General features: G+C 49.4%; 1 protein-coding gene across 1 annotated transcript in view; it reads right to left on the reverse strand.

The window, feature by feature from the left end:
• Positions 1-246: 246 nt before the first annotated feature.
• Positions 247-27,705, reverse strand: part of LOC138363197 (uncharacterized) — a 31,059-nt gene continuing 3,600 nt past the window's right edge. Inside the window, exon 2 of the mRNA XM_069322193.1 lies at positions 247-1,930. Within this exon, the coding sequence (XP_069178294.1) occupies positions 247-1,930 (1,684 nt within the window). The remainder of the gene's footprint in view (positions 1,931-27,705) is intronic.

Raw genomic sequence — 27,705 nt, forward strand, 5'->3', positions numbered from 1 at the left:
TCACTGTGTAGTGTGTCACTGGTGATGGCACCGTCACTGTGTAGTGTGTCACTGGTGATGGCACCGTCACTGTGGCGAGTGTCACTGGTGATGGCACCGTCACTGTGTAGTGTGTCACTGGTGATGGCACCGTCACTGTGTAGTGTGTCACTGGTGATGGCACCGCCACTGTGACGAGTGTCACTGGTGATGGCACCGTCACTGTGACGAGTGTCACTGGTGATGGCACCGTCACTGTGGCGTGTGTCACTGGTGATGGCACCGCCACTGTGTGGGTGTGTCACTGGTGATGGCACCGTCACTGTGTAGAGTGTCACTGGTGATGGCACCGTCACTGTGACGAGTGTCACTGGTGATGGCACCGTCACTGTGTGGGTGTGTCACTGGTGATGGCACCGTCACTGTGTAGTGTGTCACTGGTGATGGCACCGTCACTGTGGCGAGTGTGTCACTGGTGATGCCACCGTCACTGTGTAGTGTGTCACTGGTGATGGCACCGTCACTGTGACGAGTGTCACTGGTGATGGCACCGTCACTGTGTGGGTGTGTCACTGGTGATGGCACCGTCACTGTGTAGTGTGTCACTGGTGATGGCACCGTCACTGTGGCGAGTGTGTCACTGGTGATGCCACCGTCACTGTGTAATGTGTCACTGGTGATGGCACCGTCACTGTGACGAGTGTCACTGGTGATGGCACCGTCACCGTGACGAGTGTCACTGGTGATGGCACCGTCACTGTGACGAGTGTCACTGGTTATGGCACCGTCACTGGTGATGGCACCGTCACTGTGACGAGTGTCACTGGTGATGGCACCGTCACTGTGTGGGTGTGTCACCGGTGATGGCACCGCCACTGTGGCGAGTGTCACTGGTGATGGCACCGTCACTGTGACGAGTGTCACTGGTGATGGCACCGTCACTGTGTAGTGTGTCACTGGTGATGGCACCGTCACTGTGGCGTGTGTCACTGGTGATGGCACCGTCACTGTGGCGGGAGTATCACTGGTGATGGCACCGCCACTGTGTGGGTGTGTCACTGGTGATGGCACCGTCACTGTGTAGAGTGTCACTGGTGATGGCACCGTCACAGTGTAGAGTGTCACTGGTGATGGCACCGTCACTGTGGCGGGAGTATCACTGGTGATGGCACCGTCACTGTGTAGTGTGTCACTGGTGTTAGCACCGTCACTGTGTAGAGTGTCACTGGTGATGGCACCGTCACTGTGTAGTGTGTCACTGGTGTTAGCACCGTCACTGTGTAGTGTGTCACTGGTGATGGCACCGCCACTGTGTAGTGTGTCACTGGTGATGGCACCGTCACTGTGACGAGTGTCACTGGTGATGGCACCGTCACTGTGTAGTGTGTCACTGGTGATGGCACCGTCACTGTGGCGAGTGTCACTGATGATGGCACCGCCACTGTGACGAGTGTCACTGGTGATGGCACCGTCACTGTGGCGAGTGTCACTGGTGATGGCACCGCCACTGTGCAGTGTGTCACTGGTGATGGCACCGTCACTGTGACGAGTGTCACTGGTGATGGCACCGCCACTGTGTAGTGTGTCACTGGTGATGGCACCGTCACTGTGTAGTGTGTCACTGGTGATGGCACCGTCACTGTGGCGTGTGTCACTGGTGATGGCACCGTCACTGTGACGAGTGTCACTGTGACGAGTGTCACTGGTGATGGCACCGCCACTCTGTAGTGTGTCACTGGTGATGGCACCGCCACTGTGGCGTGTGTCACTGGTGATGGCACCGCCACTGTGGCGAGTGTCACTGGTGATGGCACCGTCACTGTGACGAGTGTCACTGGTGATGGCACCGCCACTGTGACGTGTGTCACTGGTAATGGCACCGTCACTGTGACGAGTGTCACTGGTGATGGCACCGCCACTGTGACGTGTGTCACTGGTGATGGCACCGTCACTGTGGCGACAGTGTCACTGGTGATGGCACCGCCACTGTGACGTGTGTCACTGGTGATGGCACCGTCACTGTGGCGACAGTGTCACTGGTGATGGCACCGCCACTGTGACGTGTGTCACTGGTGATGGCACCGTCACTGTGACGAGTGTCACTGGTGATGGCACCGCCACTGTGACGTGTGTCACTGGTGATGGCACCGTCACTGTGGCGACAGTGTCACTGGTGATGGCACCGCCACTGTGACGTGTGTCACTGGTGATGGCACCGTCACTGTGACGAGTGTCACTGGTGATGGCACCGCCACTGTGACGTGTGTCACTGGTGATGGCACCGTCACTGTGGCGTGTGTCACTGGTGATGGCAACTTTCTCTAATGCCTAAACTAAACAGTTTCCAAAGCAATAAATCACATTACCGTGGTTCAACACTGGCAAACATTGACAGCTTTAGCGGCCGCTTGTAAGCTGGCCAGCGGTGGTAGTGTGACGGAGCACAGCTGTATGTGACGGTGGTGACGGAGCACAGGAGCTGTATGTGACGGTGGTGACGGAGCACAGCTCTATGTGACGGTGGTGACGGAGCACAGGAGCTGTATGTGACGGTGGTGACGGAGCACAGCTCTATGTGACGGTGGTGACGGAGCACAGGAGCTGTATGTGACGGTGGTGACGGAGCACAGCTCTATGTGACGGTGGTGACGGAGCACAGGAGCTGTATGTGACGGTGGTGACGGAGCACAGCTCTATGTGACGGTGGTGACGGAGCACAGGAGCTGTATGTGACGGTGGTGACGGAGCACAGGAGCTGTATGTGACGGTGGTGACGGAGCACAGGAGCTGTATGTGACGGTGGTGACGGAGCACAGGAGCTGTATGTGACGGTGGTGACGGAGCACATGAGCTGTATGTGACGGTGGTGACGGAGCACAGGAGCTGTATGTGACGGTGGTGACGGAGCACAGGAGCTGTATGTGACGGTGGTGACGGAGCACAGGAGCTGTATGTGACGGTGGTGACGGAGCACAGGAGCTGTATGTGACGGTGGTGACGGAGCACAGGAGCTGTATGTGACGGTGGTGACGGAGCACAGGAGCTGTATGTGACGGTGGTGACGGAGCACAGGAGCTGTATGTGACGGTGGTGACGGAGCACAGGAGCTGTATGTGACGGTGGTGACGGAGCACAGGAGCTGTATGTGACGGTGGTGACGGAGCACAGGAGCTGTATGTGACGGTGGTGACGGAGCACAGGAGCTGTATGTGACGGTGGTGACGGAGCACAGGAGCTGTATGTGACGGTGGTGACGGTGGTGACGGAGCACAGGAGCTGTATGTGACGGTGGTGACGGAGCACAGGAGCTGTATGTGACGGTGGTGACGGAGCACAGGAGCTGTATGTGACGGTAATGACTGTGTATATCACTATGTTTAGTGATCATCTGGTTATAATGACCCTCCGTTTATACCACTGTGTGTAAACATACTAAACGGTCCCAATGATATGCAAGTTTCACTGATCATTCACACAGTAAATGATCCCTTCATTCTGGTGACCTGATCCCTTCAGGTCTACACTTTCCCCAGCCTTAAGTGGGGCTGTAAGTGTGCACCAACTCCACTAGTGACTTATAAAGTACCATCCTTGGCTAAGCTTGTGCCAAAGGTTCTTCTTAAACAGAAACTGTACTATTCGTGTTAAGATGTTTAGTGTCTATGGACTGTGTGTGCCAGGTGTAATGAACGGTTGTACATTGTGATACCTTGTTGGTAGAGGCTAGTTCGGTGGGGCGCCCACCTGTTGTTAGTGACTGCTGTTAAACGGTCTTCGAGTGATGTTTACAGCTTGGCACCACACCACAGCTGGGTGCTATAACACAGCTTGGCACCACACCACAGCTGGGTACTATAACACAGCTTGGCACCACACCACAGCTGGGTGCTATAACACAGCTTGGCACCACACCACAGCTGGGTGCTATAACACAGCTTGGCACCACACTACAGCTGGGTGCTATAACACAGCTTGGCACCACACCACAGCTGGGTGCTATAACACAGCTTGGCACCACACTACAGCTGGGTGCTATAACACAGCTTGGCACCACACCACAGCTGGGTGCTATAACACAGCTTGGCACCACACCACAGCTGGGTGCTATAGTACAGCTTGGCACCACACCACAGCTGGGTGCTATAGTACAGCTTGGCACCACACCACAGCTGGGTGCTATAACACAGCTTGGCACCACACCACAGCTGGGTGCTATAGTACAGCTTGGCACCACACCACAGCTGGGTGCTATAACACAGCTTGGCACCACACCACAGCTGGGTGCTATAGTACAGCTTGGCACCACACCACAGCTGGGTACAGCACCACAGCTGGGTAACACACCACAGCTTGGCACCACACCACAGCTGGGCACTATAACACAGCTTGGCACCACACCACAGCTTAGCACCACACCACAGCTTGGCACCACACCACAGCTTAGCACCACACCACAGCTGGGTAACACACCACAGCTTGGCACCACACCACAGCTGGGCACTATAACACAGCTTGGCACCACACCACAACTTAGCACCACACCACAGCTTGGCACCACACCACAGCTTAGCACCACACCACAGCTTGGCACCACACCACAGCTTAGCACCACACCACAGCTGGGTACTATAGCACAGTTTGGCACCAGAAAACCTCACCTCTGAGCTCACCAGAAAGACAAAACTAGACGATATCCAAACGACTGCTCCTCGGCCATTTTGTAGAACAATTATTACCAATAAACACAGCAGGTGCCAGAGAATGTCACAGAAAGGTTACCGTGTGGTGCCATTTACACGTATTAATGTTTCATTTCAGCCTCATTGTATTTGAAAGTGAAGAGAAGGGAACTATCAGGAGAAGCGCCTGATAGTTCCCTTCCATTCACTTTAAATTACAATGACGTATTTCAAAGTGAATATAATCTGATTCTGGATGCGAACGTTGAGGGTTCGTACAAGACTCTCCCATTACAACGCTGTCAGCGCTGGAGATTTTATAACTATTTCTGCTTATTACATAACGATGCCCCGGTGGACGTCAACAGTGATATAGCAATACCCTGGTGAAAGTCAACAGTGACATAACAATACAAGACCACCACATATACAGCCAGTGACTTCGCTCGACCTGTGCAGTGCTCGGAGACGCCACTGGTACTCACACCACCACTTCCGAGTTAATACTTTTCACACTCTACAGGTAGCGTCACAAAGCCCCCTGACCCCCGTCACCTGACCCCTTCCCCTGACCCCTAGCCCCTGAACCCGTCCCCTAGCCCCTACCCCTTGAGCTACAAAAAAAAACATTTCGCGACATTGTCTCAAGAGTTCACGAACGCTCAGAGCACGTGGCGCTTCTCGTGCTCACTCCGGGCCGTCTTACGGCGAGACGCAACCACTTAATATAACCGGTTAATCTTGTTAAAGGTCTTGCTGGTAAGGTCAACCTGGTTGGTGTAGGCCTAGTTGACGAGGTCAACCTGGTTGTATGAGAGTCAGCAGAAAGAGTACTCACCAAAGGAGAGGAAGCAGGCGACGGTGGCGGCGAAGCAGAGGGCGGCGAGGCCTTGTGTGGGCCTGCAGGCGCCGCGCCCCTGCAGCAGCAGCAGCATGGTGGACGACACCTGCGTCAGGAGGCCAGGTACACACACCTCACTGTGTCAGGAGGCCAGGTACACACACCTCACTGTGTCAGGAGGCCAGGTACACACACCTCACTGTCAGGAGGCCAGGTACACACACCTCACTGTGTCAGGAGGCCAGGTACACACACCTCACTGTCAGGAGGCCAGGTACACACACCTCACTGTGTCAGGAGGCCAGGTACACACACCTCACTGCGTCAGGAGGCCAGGTACACACACCTCACTGTGTCAGGAGGCCAGGTACACACACACCTCACTGTCAGGAGGCCAGGTACACACACCTCACTGTGTCAGGAGGCCAGGTACACACACCTCACTGTGTCAGGAGGCCAGGTACACACACCTCACTGTGTCAGGAGGCCAGGTACACACACCTCACTGTGCCAGGAGGCCAGGTACACACACCTCACTGTGTCAGGAGGCCAGGTACACACACCTCACTGTCAGGAGGCCAGGTACACACACACCTCACTGTCAGGAGGCCAGGTACACACACCTCACTGTGTCAGGAGGCCAGGTACACACACCTCACTGTGTCAGGAGGCCAGGTACACACACCTCACTGCGTCAGGAGGCCAGGTACACACACCTCACTGTGTCAGGAGGCCAGGTACACACACCTCACTGTGTCAGGAGGCCAGGTACACACACCTCACTGTGTCAGGAGGCCAGGTACACACACCTCACTGTGCCAGGAGGCGAGGTACACACACACCTCACTGTGTCAGGAGGCCAGGTACACACACCTCACTGTCAGGAGGCCAGGTACACACACCTCACTGTGTCAGGAGGCGAGGTACACACACCTCACTGTGTCAGGAGGCCAGGTACACACACCTCACTGTCAGGAGGCGAGGTACACACACCTCACTGTGTCAGGAGGCCAGGTACACACACCTCACTGTCAGGAGGCGAGGTACACACACACCTCACTGTGTCAGGAGGCCAGGTACACACACCTCACTGTCAGGAGGCGAGGTACACACACACCTCACTGTGTCAGGAGGCGAGGTACACACACACCTCACTGTGTCAGGAGGCGAGGTACACACACACCTCACTGTGTCAGGAGGCGAGGTACACACACACCTCACTGTGTCAGGAGGCGAGGTACACACACACCTCACTGTGCCAGGAGGCGAGGTACACACACACCTCACTGTGCCAGGAGGCGAGGTACACACACACCTCACTGTGCCAGGAGGCGAGGTACACACACACCTCACCACTACTCTTTACGACGCCTCACACACACGTTCACTACCAACATTTTCTACACTTCCTACTGACCACTTCGATATGTCTCGTATAGTTCTTTTTTTATCCCAATGGCAGTAATTTGTCTCGGGGCGCTGGTAATATTCTTTGTAAATCACCGGATATTACCCTGGCTTGGGAATATTAATAATCAAGAAAGTTTGGTGCTAAGAAAGCGAAGGTAATTGCTTATACTTTTCAATTTAAGAATTACGTATATTTTTTCTCCTCCTGGAGAAGTGATTTGCATTTAATAATCCATAATCTGGAGGGTTGCCAACTTTGTCATAATACTACATTTTCCACAACGACATCTGGACTGAAAATGAAGCTAACTGTCATTTTCGTTAGTGAGCTAACGAAGAGCTAGAGAGCTAAACCACCATTTAAACACTAGTTCAAACTATTAGAAATTAGAAATTCACACGTTTAGGAATTAGTAAATTTTAAGATATTATTCCAGAGCGCACTTTGTGAACACCTCAATAATTAACCCAAATGATTCAGGACAAAAATTATCGCCGAGCTGCTGGCTTATATTGGTGGACGCTTGCCAGCGGCAGCTACGCAACACACCGCACCCCTCACTAACGACACAATCACCCTACGTCGTTTGGTGCTCTAGGTTAGGGCACCGACTCTGGCACCGTAGCTGGAGGCATCGTCTTGTGTGGCGGCGGTGTGTGGTGGCGGAGGAAGTGGGTTCTTGGCGGCGGCCAAGACGGCCAGCACAGGTGGAGGAGTTGGAATCGCGGTGGCGCCGCCCTGCCACGTGGCTGCCACTGCCGCCGCCCGCTTGCTCTCCAGCACACAGCTGCTCCTGCTGGGGTGGTGGTGCTGGTAGGCGGGCTCTACTCCTCCCTCTCTACCACTAATGCTCACACTACTCCCTGCACTGTTCCCCTGCGCTCCGCAAGCTGTTGTTGCCATAGTGTGGTGGTGTACCTGCCTCACACACTCATCATACATCACTCACACTACCACGGAGACACCACAGCCTCTTACAACCACCATTCACTTGACTATCGTCTGTGTCTTCACCATCACGCCAGCTCCAAGCAGGTTTCACTCCATATACAATAAACAATTCTTCTGGCTCACTATCACCGACCATTAGCTTGTTCCGACGACCAGTTCTAACCCTGATATTATCGTGGTCCCCTCCAGCACCACCACTACACCACAGTCACTACCACCAACACATCACACCTAAAGCCACACCACCACATCAAAACCAGCCCCACCACTCTCATATCAAAGCCACCTTCACCACAACAAATCCAACAAGACCAAATCACCCACAGCAGAACCAAAACAACAAAATCAGCCCCACAGGAACACCACCACCACAGCAGACCCGCCACCACAACAGACCCACCACCACAACAGACCCACCACCACAGCAACACCACCACCCCCACAGCAGACCCGCCACCACAACAGACCCACCACCACAGCAACACCACCACCACAGCAACACCACCACCACAGCAACACCACCACCCCCACAGCAGACCCGCCACCACAGCAACACCACCACCCCCACAGCAGACCCGCCACCACAGCTTCAACACTAAGCGTCACCAGTCACCCACTCTGGACTAGCGAGCACGTGGTGGGAGGTGCAGCCGGACTAGGGAGCACGTGGTGGGAGGTGCAGCTGGACTAGCGAACACGTGGTGGGAGGTGCAGCTGGACTAGGGAGCACGTGGTGGGAGGTGCAGCTCGACTAGCGAACACGTGGTGGGAGGTGCAGCTGGACTAGCGAGCACGTGGTGGGAGGTGCAGCTGGACTAGGGAGCACGTGGTGGGAGGTGCAGCTCGACTAGCGAACACGTGGTGGGAGGTGCAGCTGGACTAGCGAACACGTGGTGGGAGGTGCAGCTGGACTAGCGAACACGTGGTGGGAGGTGCAGCTGGACTAGCGAGCACGTGGTGGCAGGTGCAGCTGGTGCAACTGTTGATTGTTGACATCGGGTTCTCATCAGCCCACTCGCAAAAGTCTTGTGTCCCGGTGCACGGCGCTAACTTCATCTTACGCCTACAACTACAGCTTAATTATATTGGTTAAATATATATTTTTTCAAATCCGGTTAATATTAGGACCAGATGATCTTGGTCGTCACATAAGTTTTCATCACTAGCCGGACAACACACACTGCCAGTTGGTCGGTTAGGTTCCGTAGCCTGGCGCAGGCCACTTGTTGACATGTGAGCAACACTGCCGCGGGAAGAGTTCGCGAGTGAGACAATCTACGAGTCGTCTGTGTAGGCTAGCGAGCCTTGCCTCACTCCACGTCTCTTAGTGAAGCATGTCTCCGTTAACGTGCTCATTTAACTGGCGGCTGAGGCACTGCGCCCAAAGTTAGGTGGGAGAGAGGCAGAGTGTGGGTATTGTGGGAGTTCTGTACAGTAAGGGTGGGTATTATGGGAGCTTTGTTGAATAACTGTATGTATTGTGGGAGCTCTGTAGAGTAAAGGTGGATATTTTGGGAGCTCTGTTAAGTGTGGGTATTGTGGGAGCTGTGTAGAGTAGGTGTGGGTATTCTGGGAGCACACTGTTAAGTGTGGGCATTGTGGGAGGTGTAAGAACGCTGGCTCTGAACCTCAAGAGAACTACGCTAACATTGGCAAACCAAACATATAATCAAAATCAAATACTACAGACTGGAAGGTGGCTAAAAATAATGTGAACTTAATTGCCAGCCTTAGAAAGTTAGATTATAATACTGAAAAATATGTGCATGGTTCTCGTGGGTTAAGATGACGAGCATCCAGTAGCATGTGGAAATTAAATATTCAAAGATAAGAGAGTTAGCTTGATATAAGTGCCGGGGGGTGGGGGGGGGGGAGAGAGGGTTATGTCAGGAGTAGTAGGAGTATGGGCGTGTGTGTGTGTGTGAAGGAGAGCATGAGATGCTAAGACAGCTGGCGAGGGGGGATGAGAGAGGCTGGAGACAGCAACGGTCGGCACCAGTGTCAAGGGGAGAGTGCCGGACCAGCGGCCTGGCGCCCGAGTCAGGCGGGAGATGAGCAGTGCGCGTGCAGACTCCACCGACTCCCCCACAATACTACCGCTGCTCGCCTCTACTGCTGCTGCACCCACACGCCCGCCACACGCATCCTGCCCTCACACACACACACTCACGGGTGCATACACGCGCACACATGCACGGGTGCATGCACGCACACACACGCACGGGTGCATGCACGCACACACACGCACGGGTGCACACACGCACGGGTGCATACACGCGCGCACACACGCACCACGATCAGGTGACAAAGATTAAGCAAGAAAGAGATGCATGGGCGGACTGCATTTTTTGGGGGGACTGTCGGAAAGCCTTTGACACAGTACCCCATAAAAGGTTGATGCATAAGCTGGAGAAACAGGGAGGAGTAACTGGTAGGGCGCTCCAGTGGATAAGGGAGTACCTAAGCAATAGAAAGCAGAGAGTTACAGTGAGGGGTGAGACCTCAGATTGGCGTGAAGTCACCAGCGGAGTCCCACAGGGCTCTGTACTCTGGCCTATCCTGTTTCTGATATACGTAAATGATCTCCCAGAAGGTATAGACTCATTCCTCTCAATGTTTACTGACGACGCCAAAATTATAAGAAGGATTAAGACAGAGGAGGACACTTTGAGGCTTCAAGAAGACTTGGACAAGCTGCAGGAATGGTGGAACAAATGATTGTTAAGAGTTTAACCCAAGCAAATGTAATGTAATGAAGATAGGTGTAGGGAGTAGGAGACCAGATACAAGGTATCTTTGGGAGATGAAATACTTCAAGAGTCAGAGAGAAAGACCTGGGGGTTGATATCACACCAGACCTGTCCCCTGAAACCCATATCAAGTGGATAACATCAACGGCATATGCCAGGTTGGCTAACATAAGAACGGCCTTCAGAAACTTGTGGAAGGAATCTTTCAGAACTTTGTATACACATACGTCAGACCAATCCTGGAGTATGAGACTCCAGCATGGAGTCCATATCTAGTCAAGCATAAGACTAAAATGAAAAAGGCTCAAAGGTTTGCCACCAGAATATTGCCCGAACTGAGGGGTATGAGCTACGAGGAGAGACTACGGGAATTAAACCTCACGTCACTGGGAGACAAAGGAGTTAGAGGGGACATGATCACCACATACAAGATTCTCAGAGGATAGGATAGATAAAGACAGGCTATTTAACACAAAGAGCATACGCACTAAGGGACAAAGCTGGAAACTGAGTGCCCAAATGAGCCATAGAGACGTTAGAAAGTTTTTATCAGTGTCAGAGTACAACCCGTTCTCGCAGATTCGTAAAGTCAATATTGACTTATTAACTACGTGCATAGGTGACATACTTAACATAATAGATACCCTTAAAAAGATTCATAGAAAACACCGACCTTACCTAACCTTGTTAGTATTTTAAGATAAGCATCTTATTGCTTCGTAATTACAATTATTACTTAACCTATACCTATTATAGGTTAGGTAATAATTGTAATTACGAAGCAATAAGATGCTTATCTTAAAATACTAACAAGGTTAGGTAAGGTCGGTGTTTTCTATGAATCTTTTTAAGGGTATCTATTATGTTAAGTATGTCACCTATGCACGTAGTTAATAAGTCAATATTGACTTTACGAATCTGCGAGAACGGGTTGGAGTAGTAGACATATGGAATGCATTAGGAAGTGATGTGGTAGAGGCTGACTCCATATACAGCCTCAAGTGTAGATATGATAGAGCCCAGTAGTTAATTGACAGTTAAGAGGCGGGACCAAAGAGCCAGAGCTCAACCCCCGCAAGCACAACTAGGTAAGTACGGGTGCATACATGCACACACGCACAGGTGCATACACGCACACACGCACGAGTACATACGCACGCACACGCACGGGTGAATACACGCACGCACACTCTGTGCCTCCCACTCTCCATGGTGTATAACAGATCACTGGTAACAGGTAAACTGCCAAAAATTTGGAAGGCGGTAAGCGTCATCCCGATATACAAGAAGGGAGGATAGACAGGAGGCACTGAACTACAGGCCAGTGTCCCAGTGTCCCTAACTTGCATACCATGCAAGCTAATGGGGAAAATTGTGCGAAAAAGCTAGTGGAACATCTGGAGCGAAGGAACTTTGTAACACAACACCAACATGGTTTCAGGGATGGCAAGTCATGCCTCACAGGATTAATTGAATTCTACGACCAGACAACAAGAATCAGACAAGAAAGAGAGGGGTGGGCAGACTGCATAATTTTTGGATTGCCAGAAAGCCTTTGACACAGTGCCACACCAGAGACTGGTGCGAAAACTGGAGATGCAGGCAGGAGTGAAAGGGAAGGTACTCCCTTATCCAATGGAGTACCTTCCCTTTCACTCCTGCAGTAAGTAACAGAAGGCAGCGAGTCACAGTGAGGGGGTGAGGTCTCAGATTGGCGAGAAGTCACCAGTGGGGTCCCGCAGGGTTCAGTCCTTGGACCCATACTGTTACTTATATATGTAAATGATCTTCCAGATGGTATAGAATCATTCCTCTCATTGTTTGTTGATGATGCAAAAATTATGAGGAGGATTAAGATGGAGGAAGACAGTATGAGAGTATAAAATGACCTAGACAGACTGAATGAATGGTCCAACAAATGGCTACTAAAGTTCAACCCGAGTAAATGTAAGGTAATGAAACTAGGCAGTGGGAACAGGAGGCCAGACACAGGATGCAGAATGGGAGATGAAGTCCTTCATGAAACGGACAGAGAGAAGGATCTAGGAGTTGATATCACACCAAACCTGTCTTCTGAAACCTACATCAAAAGAATAACATCTGCGGCGTATGCGAGGCTGGCTAACATCAGAACTGCCTTCAGGAACCTGTGTAAGGAATCATTCAGAACCTTGTATGCCACATATGTAAGACCAATCCTGGAGTATGCGTCCCCAGTATGGAGCCCGTACCTTGTCAAGCACAAGGCGAAGCTTGAAAAAGCTCAGAGATATGCCACTAGGCTAGTCCCAGAACTAAGAGGCATGAGTTACGAAGATAGGCTGCGGGAAATGCAACTCACTAGAAGACAGAAGAGTATGGGGAGACATGAACACTACCTACAAAATTCTCAGAGGAATTGACAGGGTAGATAAAGATAAACTGTTTAGCACGGGTGGTACGCGAATAAGAGGACACAGGTGTCGTCTTGTTCCTCTGCAACTGAGTACCCAAATGAGCCACAGGGACGTTAGAAAGAACTTTTTCAGTGTCAGAGTAGTTAACAGATGGAATGCATTAGGCAATGATGTGGTGGAGGCTGACTCCATACACAGTTTCAAATGTAGATATGATAGAGCCCAGTAGGATCAGGAATCTGTACATCAGTTGATTGACAGTTGAGAGGCGGGACCAAAGAGCCAGAGCTCAACCCCCCACAAGCACAATTAGGTGAGTACAAACGCTCACTCACGGGTGCAAACACGCATGCGCATGGGGAGCAAAGTTAGTAGACGTTATAGACAGGAATTTCCTAACACAACAAGTGAAGGAAGACACAAGAGAAAAAGAAGGGGATACACCGAGCCTATTAGACCTGATTTTCATCTAAAATGTAGAAGACATCGAGAATTTGGAACATGAAATACCACTAAGAGCCAGTGACCATTGTGTCCTAGTCTTTGACTACATGATGGAACTTAAACTTGTGACCAAGGGACAAGAGGTCTGGGAAAGGAGAGTTGACTACAGGAAAGGGGACTATAGTAGGATAAGGAACTATCTGGGAGAAGTGTAGTGGGGGGAGGGGAAGAAATTAGAGGAAAAACAGTCCAAGACATGATGGACCTAGTCATACGGAAATGCCAGGAAGCCGAAAAGAGATTTATACTAATAGTAAAGGAAAAAAGCAGGAGGGAATATAATAACCCATGGTTTAATAGGCAGTGTCAGAAAGCAAAAATGAGAAGCAGGAGGGAGTGGAGGAAGTACAGAAGACACAGGACAGAGGACAACAGGATTAGATGCAACAGACCCAGGACCGATTACATTAACATACGAAGAGGTATCGGAAAGAAATTATGAAAATGATATTGCGATCAAAGCGAAAAAGCAACCTAGATTACTACACAGTCATATAAGAAGAAAAATGTCGGTGAACGACCAAGTGACAAGACTAAGGAAAACAAAGGGGGCATATACAGAAAGTGACAAGGAAATCTGCGAGGCACTGAATGCCAGTTTCCATGGAGTGTTCACAACCGAGCCTGAGCAGCTCCCATTGTTAGATGAGATTACCCTTGATGAATGACTATCAGATATAGAGGTGACAGCAAAGGAGGTAATGAAACAGTTGACAACACCGGATGCAACTAAAGTGGTTGGACCAGACAAAGTATCAGCGTGGATACTAAAAGAGGCAGCATAGGCACTCAGCGTGCCTCTGGTAATGATCTTTAATGAGTCACTTATATCGGGAGAATTGCCCAGTTGCTGGAAAAAGGCAAATGTAGTACCGATTTTCAAAAAAAGGAGATAGGTAGGAGGCACTTAACCACAGAACCGTATCACTGACAAGCATCCCCTGCAAAATACTTGAAAGAATAATTAGGCTAAGACTGGTTGCACACCTGGAGAGCATTAGGTTTGTAAACAATCATCAACATGGATTCTGGAAAGGGAAATCATGCCCAACAAACCTTTTGGAATTCTATGATAAAATAACAAGGATAAGGCAGGACAGAGAAGGATGAACAGACTGCATATTTCTGGAGTGCCAAAACGCCTTTGATACAGTACCGCACATGAGACTGCTATTCAAACTTGAGAGGCAGGCAGGAGTAAGCGGAAAGGCTCTAGCATGGGTAAGGAACTACCTAGCAGGAAGCAGCCAGAGAGTAACGGTAAGGGACGAGAAGTCGGACTGGCGAACAGTAACGAGTGGAGTACCTCAAGGATCGGTGCTGGGACCAATTCTATTTCCAATATACGTAAATGACATGTTTACAGGAGTAGAGTCCAACATGTCGATGTTCGCGGATGACGCAAAATTAATGAAGAGAGTTGTGACAGATGAGGATTGTTGGATCTTCATCTGTAGGATTTTTGTTACACAACCCCAAGAAGCAGCCTGTAGCAGCTGTCTAACTCCCAGGTATCTATTTACTGCTAGGTGAACAATGGCATCAGAGTGAAAGAATCTCTGGCCATTTGTTTCCGCCTCCACCGGGGACCGAACCCGGAACCTTAGGACTACGAATCCCAAGTGTTGTCCACTCAGCTGTCAGGCCACTGACAGGATAGGATGAAGGGGGGGAAACAGATTCTTGAATCAGAGGAGGAGAATGTCCCAGCAGCATACAGAACTGAAAATCTATTGACAGAAGCACACGTTAGAAGAATGGAACCATTAAATAATAGCCCATAAATTTAATGACAATCAGGTAAAGAGGTGAGGTGGATTTAACATTTTCCAACAGATTATAAAGAATATCTGTAAATCAAGCAAAATGTACGCTAAGTCTGGTGTCAAGCTTAGTTCCAGTCTTACGGTCCTCACACTGTCAGTCTTCCACGTCTTATAAGACAAACAGGAATACAAGTCCCAGACTTACGGGCTCACCATAGCCCGTGCTACATGGACACTTCGTTCTGAGTAGCTAAATCTAAAACAACAACAAGAAGTCCCAGTTTCATGTCATTCTTCGGTAAAGACTAAATTAAATATGAAAATTATCTGTTAAATTACAATGTGAGATCACCAAGGTCTTCCATTGGGCAATAAGTAGGGAAACCATTCAAGCAACTGGAGGAGATAAGACGGCACACCCACACAACGTCTCACCATGATTATAAAGAGGCACAGTGTAAGCACTGTGTAGATATCACCTTATAATATTGAATTCCTCAGTTAACAGGAAATACTTAAGAGTGTTGTAATGTAGTGCAATATACAGGAAGGAAGGAGGACGAGAACAACAGCAACCAGTATGCTTAGCATGCATCTCGTAGAGGTTGCTCAGTGCGCGTCCAAGGAAGCTCATACAACACTAAAATAATATGGAATCAGCAAAGGAAAATCTGGCTTTGACAAACTTCAGAATTCTACAATACGATGATAGAAAATAAGGAATCTGAAAAGACTGCATCTTCCTTGTCAGAAACATTCAACAGCATCCACTCCAGCCAGAGAAGGTGGTTGGTGTATGTAGAGATAACTGTGTTGAGGGAGTACATCTCGGGAGGGAAACAGAGGGTCACACTGCAACGGGAGGCAACAGTAGGGAAAGAAGCACAACGAGGGTCGCTACTAGCTCCCATACTGTTAATAATGTACTTTAACCACCAAAAATATATTCTGCAAAATTTGGCAAAATGAACTACGTACACTCCAGATGTACACACAGAAATCACAAATAGTCATTCAAATAGTCAAATAGTCATGCATCAAATGAACAAATCCACAAGGGCCGTGACGAGGGTTCGAACCTACGTCCGAGAGCATCCCAGACGCTGCCTTAATCGACTGAGCTACAACACGTTATAAGAACTGCAACCGGGAAATCATCCTGATTTGCCAACGGATCCTGCAGCCCCTCCGAGACACAAACCAAGGTTTTACGCAATTCCCCCCCCCCCCCCTCCCCATGCACCCGAGCTATGTCAATAGGCTGTTCTACCTCTTCGCCCTTACTTCATTACACAATTGCAATTCTTATACCATGTCGTAACTCAGTCGATTAAGGCAGCGTCTGGAATCCTCTCGGACGTAAGTTCGAACCCTCGTCACGGTCATTGTGGATTTGTTTACTCCAGATGTAATTTTGAAAGTGGCCACTAAACTTTAACCCAGATAAATGCAAAGGCACGTGGATAGAAACACGAGAGAGAAGTCCCTTACATCAGTAAAAATGAAGAGTCCTGCGTCAGGGGAAAGACACGGACGTAGATCTGGCCATGAAATACTTCAGACAAACATTACCAGACTGCGACCCATACACCAGACCACCAGCCAGGAGGCCTGGGGCCAGAGACCGGGCCGCGGGGAGTACGTCCCGAGTACGTTGATACTCGGAATTCTGGAAAGGTAACCACAAGCTATGCCTCTGGTGGTGATAAGACTTCGTGAACTTGAAAAAGAAGCCTTGCGAGCGCTACATACAACAGACGCGACAGTCTTGAGTATGCACACCCGGCATGGAACCCCACCTGAAAATGAAACAAAAACAAAGTAGAAAAGTTCTGAAGATGCCCGCCAAAGACCGTCCCAGAGCTGATAGGAAAGACTGGGGGAACGTCCCTCACCACAATGGACGAAAGACGAAACAGAGTAGACATGATAACGACATACAAATGTCCGAGCAAACGTGACAGTAGACACAAGAAATATTCACAGCACAGAAGAGCAGAACGAGGAGACATAGATGAACATTATATACCAATCAGTAACAAATACCGGAAAATCTTTCCCATGATAAAATTTGTTAAAGATCACAAAATATGTCACATTTGCATATATAACAATAAGACAAGAGCATAACCATTCCACTATAACAATAAAATTGGAATGCGGGGCTTAGGAGCTGACGCCTGTCACCTGTAATCACACCTAGGTGAGCACACACGCTTATCTATACACCTCTTGATCACCTATAAACATGAGCTCCACACACGCTCTCCGCTACACTCACACACCACGCTCACAGCTACACGCACACACCACGCTCACAGCTACACACACACACCACGCTCACAGCTACACTCACACACCACGCTCTCCGCTACACTCACACGCCACGCTCACAGCTACACTCACACACCATCTCACTTCTACGATCAGGTGACACAGATTAAGCAAGAAAGAGAGGGCTGGGCGGACTGCATTTTCTTGGATTGTCGGAAAGCCTTTGACACAGTACCGCATAAGAGGCTGGTACATAAGCTGGAGAGACAGGCAGGTGTAGCTGGTAAGGTGCTCCAGTGGATAAGGGAGTATCTAAGCAATAGGAAGCAGAGAGTTACGGTGAGGGGTGAGACCTCCGATTGGCGTGAAGTCACCAGTGGAGTCCCACAGGGCTCTGTACTCGGTCCTATCTTGTTTCTGATATATGTAAATGATCTCCCGGAGGGTATCGATTCATTTCTCTCAATGTTTGCGGACGATGCTAAAATTATGAGAAGGATTAAAACAGAAGAGGACTGTTTGAGGCTTCAAGAAGACCTAGACAAGCTGAAGGAATGGTCGAACAAATGGTTGTTAGAGTTTAACCCAACCAAATGTAATGTAATGAAGATAGGTGTAGGGAGCAGGAGGCCAGATACAAGGTATCATTTGGGAGAGGAAATTCTTCAGGAGTCAGAGAAGGAAAAAGACTTGGGGGTTGATATCACGCCAGACCTGTCTCCTGCAGCACATATCAAGCGGATAACATCAGCGGCATATGCCAGGCTGGCCAACATACGAACGGCATTCAGAAACTTGTGTAAAGAATCATTCAGAACTTTGTATACCACATATGTCAGGCCAATCCTGGAGTATGCAGCCCCAGCATGGAGTCCATATCTAGTCAAGGATAAGACTAAACTGGAAAAAGTTCAAAGGTTTGCCACCAGACTAGTACCCGAGCTGAGAGGTATGAGCTACGAGGAGAGACTACGGGAATTAAACCTCACTTCGCTGGAAGACAGAAGAGTTAGGGGGGACATGATCACCACATTCAAGATTCTGAAGGGGATTGATAGGGTAGATAAAGACAGTCTATTTAACACAAGGGGAACACGCACAAGGGGACACAGGTGGAAACTGAGTGCCCAAATGAGCCACAGAGATATTAGAAAGAACTTTTTTAGTGTCAGAGTGGTTGACAAATGGAATGCATTAGGGGGTGATGTGGTGGAGGCTCACTCCATACACAGTTTCAAGTGTAGATATGACAGAGCCCGATAGGCTCAGGAATCTGTACACCTGTTGATTGACGGTTGAGAGGCGGGACCAAAGAGCCAGAGCTCAACCCCCGCAAACACAACTAGGTGAGTACAACTAGGTGAGTACACCACGCTCACAGCTACACTCACACACCACGCTCTCCGCTACACTCACACGCCACGCTCACAGCTACACTCACACACCAAGTTTCAAGTGTAGATATGATAGAGCCCAATAGGCTCAGGAATCTGTACACCAGTTGATTGACGGTTGAGAGGCGGGACCAAAGAGCCAGAGCTCAACCCCCGCAAGCACAATTAGGTGAGTACACCACGCTCACAGCTACACTCACACACCACGCTCACAGCTACACTCACACACCACGGTCACAGCTACACTCACACACCACGCTCACAGCTACACTCACACGCCACGCTCACAGCTACACTCACACACCACGCTCACAGCTACACTCACACACCACGCTCTCCGCTACACTCACACACCACGCTCACAGCTACACTCACACGCCATGCTCACAGCTACACTCACAGCTACACTCACACACCACGCTCACAGCTACACTCACACACCACGCTCACAGCTACACTCACACACCACGCTCTCCGCTACACTCACACACCACGCTCATAGCTACACTCACACGCCACGCTCACAGCTACACTCACACACCACGCTCACAGCTACACTCACACGCCATGCTCACAGCTACACTCACACACCACGCTCACAGCTACACTCACACGCCACGCTCACAGCTACACTCACACACCACGCTCACAGCTACACTCACACGCCATGCTCACAGCTACACTCACACACCACGCTCACAGCTACACTCACACACCACGCTCACAGCTACACTCACACGCCATGCTCACAGCTACACTCACACGCCATGCTCACAGCTACACTCACACACCACGCTCACAGCTACACTCACACGCCATGCTCACAGCTACACTCACAGCTACACTCACACACCACGCTCACAGCTACACTCACACGCCATGCTCACAGCTACACTCACAGCTACACTCACACACCACGCTCACAGCTACACTCACACACCACGCTCACAGCTACACTCACACGCCACGCTCACAGCTACACACACACGCCACGCTCACAGCTACACTCACACACCACGCTCACAGCTACACTCACACACCACGCTCACAGCTACACTCACACACCACGCTCACAGCTACACTCACACACCACGCTCACAGCTACACTCACACACCACGCTCACAGCTACACTCACACGCCATGCTCACAGCTACACTCACAGCTACACTCACACACCACGCTCACAGCTACACTCACACACCACGCTCACAGCTACACTCACACACCACGCTCACAGCTACACTCACACACCACGCTCACAGCTACACTCACACACCACGCTCACAGCTACACTCACACACCACGCTCACAGCTACACTCACACACCACGCTCACAGCTACACTCACACACCACGCTCACAGCTACACTCACACACCACGCTCACAGCTACACACACACGCCACGCTCACAGCTACACTCACACACCACGCTCACAGCTACACTCACACACCACGCTCACAGCTACACTCACACACCACGCTCACAGCTACACTCACACACCACGCTCACAGCTACACTCACACGCCATGCTCACAGCTACACTCACAGCTACACTCACACACCACGCTCACAACTACACTCACACGCCACGCTCACAGCTACACTCACACGCCACGCTCACAGCTACACTCACACGCCACGCTCACAGCTACACTCACACACCAAGTTTCAAGTGTAGATATGATAGAGCCCAATAGGCTCAGGAATCTGTACACCAGTTGATTGACGGTTGAGAGGCGGGACCAAAGAGCCAGAGCTCAACCCCCGCAAGCACAATTAGGTGAGTACACCACGCTCACAGCTACACTCACACACCACGCTCACAGCTACACTCACACACCACGCTCACAGCTACACTCACACACCACGCTCACAGCTACACTCACACGCCACGCTCACAGCTACACTCACACACCGCGCTCACAGCTACACTCACACACCACGCTCTCCGCTACACTCACACACCACGCTCACAGCTACACTCACACACCACGCTCACAGCTACACTCACACACCACGCTCACAGCTACACTCACACACCACGCTCACAGCTACACTCACACACCACGCTCACAGCTACACTCACACGCCATGCTCACAGCTACACTCACACGCCATGCTCACAGCTACACTCACAGCTACACTCACACACCACGCTCACAGCTACACTCACACACCACGCTCACAGCTACACTCACACACCACGCTCACAGCTACACTCACACACCACGCTCACAGCTACACTCACACACCACGCTCACAGCTACACTCACGCACCACGCTCACAGCTACACTCACACACCACGCTCACAGCTACACACACACGCCACGCTCACAGCTACACACACACGCCACGCTCACAGCTACACTCACACACCACGCTCACAGCTACACTCACACACCACGCTCACAGCTACACTCACACACCACGCTCACAGCTACACTCACACACCACGCTCACAGCTACACTCACACGCCATGCTCACAGCTACACTCACAGCTACACTCACACACCACGCTCACAACTACACTCACACGCCACGCTCACAGCTACACTCACACGCCACGCTCACAGCTACACTCACACGCCACGCTCACAGCTACACTCACACACCACGCTCACAGCTACACTCACACACCACGCTCACAGCTACACTCACACGCCACGCTCACAGCTACACTCACACACCACGCTCACAGCTACACTCACACGCCACGCTCACAGCTACACTCACACACCACGCTCACAGCTACACTCACACACCACGCTCACAGCTACACTCACACGCCATGCTCACAGCTACACTCACAGCTACACTCACACACCACGCTCACAACTACACTCACACGCCACGCTCACAGCTACACTCACACGCCACGCTCACAGCTACACTCACACGCCACGCTCACAGCTACACTCACACGCCATGCTCACAGCTACACTCACACGCCACGCTCACAGCTACACTCACAGCTACACTCACACACCACGCTCACAACTACACTCACACGCCATGCTCACAGCTACACTCACACGCCACGCTCACAGCTACACTCACACGCCACGCTCACAGCTACACTCACACGCCATGCTCACAGCTACACTCACACGCCACGCTCACAGCTACACTCACAGCTACACTCACAGCTACACTCACACACCACGCTCACAGCTACACTCACACACCACGCTCACAGCTACACACACACGCCACGCTCACAGCTACACTCACACACTACGCTCACAGCTACACTCACACACCACGCTCACAGCTACACTCACAGCTACACTCACACACTACGCTCACAGCTACACACACACACACCACGCTCACAACTACACGCACACGCCACGCTCACAGCTACACTCACACGCCACGCTCACAGCTACACGCACACGCCACGCTCACAACTACACGCTCACAGCTACACGGTTTCCAAGCATCAACGTGGATTCAACAAATGAAATCCTGCTTTACAAACTTATTAAGAGTTCTATGACAAGATGTCAACTGAACAGGGGAAAAAGAGCTGGGTTGGCTTCATTTTCCTAGATTGCCTAGAGATGGTTTATCAATCAGGAAGAGTGTTAAAATGAGCATAGGGTAAAGGAGTACCTTTCAGGAAGAAGGCAAAGGGTCATATTATGAGGAGACTAATCAGACTTGAGAAATGTAACTACTTGAGTTCCTCAAAGGTCGGTACTAGGAGGACCCATCCAGTTTCAGATTTATGTAAATGATTTTACAGTGGCAGTAAGCTCATGAAACGGCAGAATGAAAAGTGATTTAACAGCGGCACAAAGCTCATAAATGATTGGTAATGACGCTAAGCTAATGAAACAAATCGGAACTGAGGAAGGCTGCAATACATCGTGTTATAATCGCCGTCTAATTCAGTCCTTTTTAACATCGAGTCATTTATTCCCACCACAATGAGATACTAGACGGCACAAAGAAGGATGATGAAAAGTGCAGGAGGCACAACTTTGTTGTAAAAAAACTGTTTTATGGAATTAGCTGGAGGGAAGTAGCAGCAAGAGGTTAAACAAAATGCCGCCGCGAGTAACTGGCAGAGCACCAGTTCCCATTTGATGCGGTGACACTGGTCTACACTCTAGAGGGTATACAATGAGAGACATGATTGGTTGGAGCTGCAATGTTGCAGCCAGTGAGCGAGAGATGCAGTGACGTCCCCAGCGAGTACCAGGTGAGCAGATTGGCGAGCAGGGTTACTGACCTCGCGGACTTGACCAGGTGAGGACGCATGCGTCAGTGCTCCGCGAGTTTATCGCTAGTTCGCGGTCGTGCGACACGTCAAGCTTACCAGAAGAAGCAAGAGTACTTCCCAGCAACAAGAGTAGCTGACAACCTAGGGGAACAAAGGTGGATATGTGCAAAGTGACTGTGCAGAACGACTGTTTATAGTAACAGACCGCGGTTGTTACGAATTCAGTTATTAATTACCCGATTCTTACTAAGAATTAACTGTGAAATAATTACATATTTTCCCCCACTCAGTTTATTGGTAGGATGAAATTGCATACAATTATGTTTACTATATGAGTATTTTGTTATGTATTTGTATCATGCTGTCGCGTGTCAGTAATGATAGTACTCTCTTATATATCTTGTGGGTTTATCATGGATGAGAGGAGTCAGTATGGCGTCTCTTGGTGGACACGACCATGTAAGGAAGTCTTGCCCCCCCCCCTCCGCCCCCCCAGCAGTGGTGGGCGCGTCGTGCCCAAGTTAGCATCACTGACAGACCCTGTGTTTCTTGGTATTGTATTTATATTACTGAATTAGTTTTCGGTATTATGCTAATTGTACATATTAATGTTTATATTTGTGTTTAGAGTGATCATTCACAGTATGTCAGTGTGAATGAATTCGTATCTGATATATTTTGGTAACTGTGGACGCCAGGCGTCCAGGGTGCGGGAAGTGTCAGTAGTGTCGGGTGGACGGAGAAGGCTGCACGTGCTGCGTCCAGCCATCTGGAACACAATGAACAGTTTGTTCATTGTGTTCGACAGTGAGTCTGGTCACAGTCATATTATATGCCATCTATCTTGTATAGTATAGTCACTGATCAGTGCTTAGGTGTTATTTCACTCCATTGTGTTATAAAGATATTTCTGGACGCTTATTTTTTGTAACTATGATAGTGTGCTATTGTTCACACAGTATACTGATGTTGTCATTTAAACAGTTGGGTTTTACTTCTTTCCCCTAGACATTATTTTATAATTGTGAGGTCATTTTACATAATTTACAACTGTACGGCAATATGAACCTTACCTTGGTGGATGGGGTGTAACAACGGTCAAAAGAGGGACGTAATTAAGTCACGCTCTGTCATTGGCGTTTAATACGAAGAGTGAGAGTTGCCTGTCAAATGCCAAGAGTTGTCCCAACTTTACAAGTTAGTCGTTAAGTCGATCCAGAGAAGGTGATACACGATATCACCTGGAAGGTGATACACGACAGGAAGAGACTTGTGACATTTCAACAAGACAAGTACAGTGACAAAACCCTTTCCGCCAGGAGCGAGACCAGTGATTACTGGGAATGTTTACTTGCCAGGCTGCCAGGACATTTATCTCAGTGACAGTGAATGTGATAAATGTTGGCCCAACTAGTGAAGACAGTGGTCGTGTGACTCCAAACCGTCGTAGTTTATCAGCGTGTACGACACTTCCCAAAAACTATCAAAAGACGCGAAGTCTCGTGGGGCGACAGGTTGTTATGGGAGTATAGCACTAAACAAGGCGGGGAAGAACCCAGTGAATGAGACCTATATCGTTCCCGAGGGAACGAAGGCAATCGGGAACTTTTTTGAGAGGAACCCTCTAAATGATCAACGACAACGTCGAGGTTGTGTTGTTGGTGTTGATTTAGGGGCGACGACGATCGAGGGATCGGATGCGTCCCGGCCTACCCATTAAGGGTCAATCGCGAAGCCCGGAAGGTGAAATATCAAGCCAAATCGCGAAACAAGTGACGACAATCACTAGAAACTCCAAGACCCGCCAACCCCCGGCACCTCTCGGCCAAGCCGGCCCCCGAACACCGTCACCCCACCGGGAGACAGAACATGTAAAAAAAAAATAAGTCTATCACCAATCCCGTGACCCAAGGCGATATGTGCACCAAGCGTCGTACAACCGGACCATTGAATGGGGATGGCAAACGGCAGTATGAAAGCCAAAAAGCGAAAACAGGACGTTATCCGGCGGCTCCCAGGCGGAGATGGTGTCCAGACGTCCGTTCGTCGTCAAGGTTGAACCAGGAGTCCCATCGAGGTTGTGTGGAGGGAGAAGAGGAGCCTAGAAAACACCTGTGACGTTACAAATCAGCTGTGGAGGAGTCACGTCATCGAAGTCATCAGCCAGATACCCACACCCACGTACAGACTGGCGAAGCGACTCAACGGCTTGCTTACTCTTTATGTCCCTTGCGCCTTCAGCCTGAAGTCTCCAAAGGAATTTGTTGACTTACTGCGGGGAACACGGGCCACAGGGATAAGAGCCTCGTTGGAAGTAGAGTCACTGTTTACCAACGTACCTGTGGATGAAACAATCGGGATGATAGCGGGCAGAGTGTATCGTGATCTGGCCTGTGCTCCTCTTGACATACCAGAAAACATTCTAAGGAAACTACTCCAAGCTTGTACTAAAGAGGCACCCTTCTTGAGCCCGGATGGCACATGTATAAGCAAGTAGATGGGGTCGCCATGGGTTCTCCCCTAGGTGTCCTGTTTGCGAACTTCTACATGGGTACCATCCAACAAAAGGTCTTAGTCGACATGAACTTGAAACCGGCCATATACTGCAGGTATGTTGACGACATTTTTACACAGGTGCCAGATGTCAGACATCTGCAGGAGCTGAAGGAGCCATTTGAGTGGAATTCTGTGTTGCGTTTCACTTACGAGATGGAGAAGGATGGGAAGCTGCCCTTTCTAGATGTAACAGTCATGGAAAGGAGCGGAGGTTTCCACACTGCAGTCTACACTAAGGAAACAAACATAGGAATGTGCCTCAATGCCAACAGTGACTGCCAAGACAGGTACAAGAGGAGTGTCATTAACGTTTATGTCGACCGTGCTCTCAGCCACAGCTCAGGATGGAAGCAAGTCGATGAAGAACTCTGTAGGGTAAGGCAGGTCCTAGTCAACAACGGCTTCTCCAATGGTTTCGTTGAAGACATCATAAGAAGGAAGGTGAAACGCCATGCAACCTCTGAAGAGACAACTAACACAACACCTGTACCCCCTATTAGACTATTTTACAGGAACTTCTTTTCCACAGCTCATAAAACGGAGGAAAGGGTCCTGAAAGATATTGTTAATAGAAACGTTATCCCTACAGATATAAATCAGAAGATACAACTGACGATTTACTATAAAACCAAGAAAACGGCCAACCTACTCATGAGAAACTCTCCAGACACAAAGCAGAACGCTTTAAAAGAGACCAACGTCGTCTATGCCTTCAAATGCCCTCTTGGGGACTGTAAGCCTCAAAAAACTCAGTATATAGGCAAGACAACAACATCTCTTTCCAGGCGTTTAACGATGCATAAGCAACAGGGCACCATTAAGGAACATATAATCTCTTCCCACAACCAAACCATCACCAGAGAAATCTTAACAAACAACACAGAAATCATCGATAGATACAGTGATAGCAGGCGGCTTGACATCTGCGAGGCACTACACATCGAAAAGTCAACACCAGCAATCAACAGCCAATTAATGCACAACTATATTCTACCCACTTCAAGACTCCGCTCCAATATAGAAGCATCAAGAAATATTGGCCAATAGGCCCTCTGCAATTACTTCCATTCTTACCTTCAATACCCATTGTTTCGTGTTCTGGCTTGTGTTGAAAGTTTGTTTTCACCTCATCCAAAACTGTTGTAACATATCACCTCACTCAAATGCAGGTATAAAAAATCGAAGATGTTTAAGATCTATTCAGTTACAGTTGTGTGTGTAAACTAAAGTGTTTGAAAATGTAATAAGTTTTACGAAACGCGCTCAAGTGTCGCGTCAGACTAGAAATAAAAATAAATTTTGGAGAATTGATTTTTCAATTACTATCAACAGTGAAAAGAAACATAAGAAAGATCTAGAAAATTCGTGTTAGAATTATTAATCTTACTTATTCGGTCATATTTAATAATATATGTCTACAGGAAAGACTGCTACCAATATATATATATATATATATATATATATATATATATATATATATATATATATATATATATATATATATATAATATTCTAACATATATATATATGAAGGATTCGAACCTTAGAAAGCCAGGTGCATAATACACGCGCTAACATAACCAGTACCGTAACCGCTTGACCATGACAGATTGTTAAAAGGGTTGAGAGCCGGGAGGCTTATCCTCAACAGTCAACCCCCAACAACACCAGTCAAGGCAAGAGATCACCTGTTCGCTTTCTAAGGTTCGAATACTTCACGGAGACAAGTTCTTCGGTTACATATAACTTGTGCATTTATGTGTCGTATATTTCAGGTTTGTGTTTTCTCCAATAGTGACTTATTGCATGACAACAAACAGGTTATTGTTTCAGCAAGGTAACGTTAATCTGATTGGGGCTGTGAGTGGTCGTTAAGTTTAACAGTGGATGAAGCTGGTGCTCGCAAATTATTATTGTGAATTTGTTATTCTTTAGTGAATATTGGTATCACTTTTAAATATTGTGTTTCCAT

The sequence above is a fragment of the Procambarus clarkii genome, chromosome 10, assembly GCF_040958095.1.
Source record: "Procambarus clarkii isolate CNS0578487 chromosome 10, FALCON_Pclarkii_2.0, whole genome shotgun sequence".
NCBI classification, from domain to species: domain Eukaryota; kingdom Metazoa; phylum Arthropoda; class Malacostraca; order Decapoda; family Cambaridae; genus Procambarus; species Procambarus clarkii.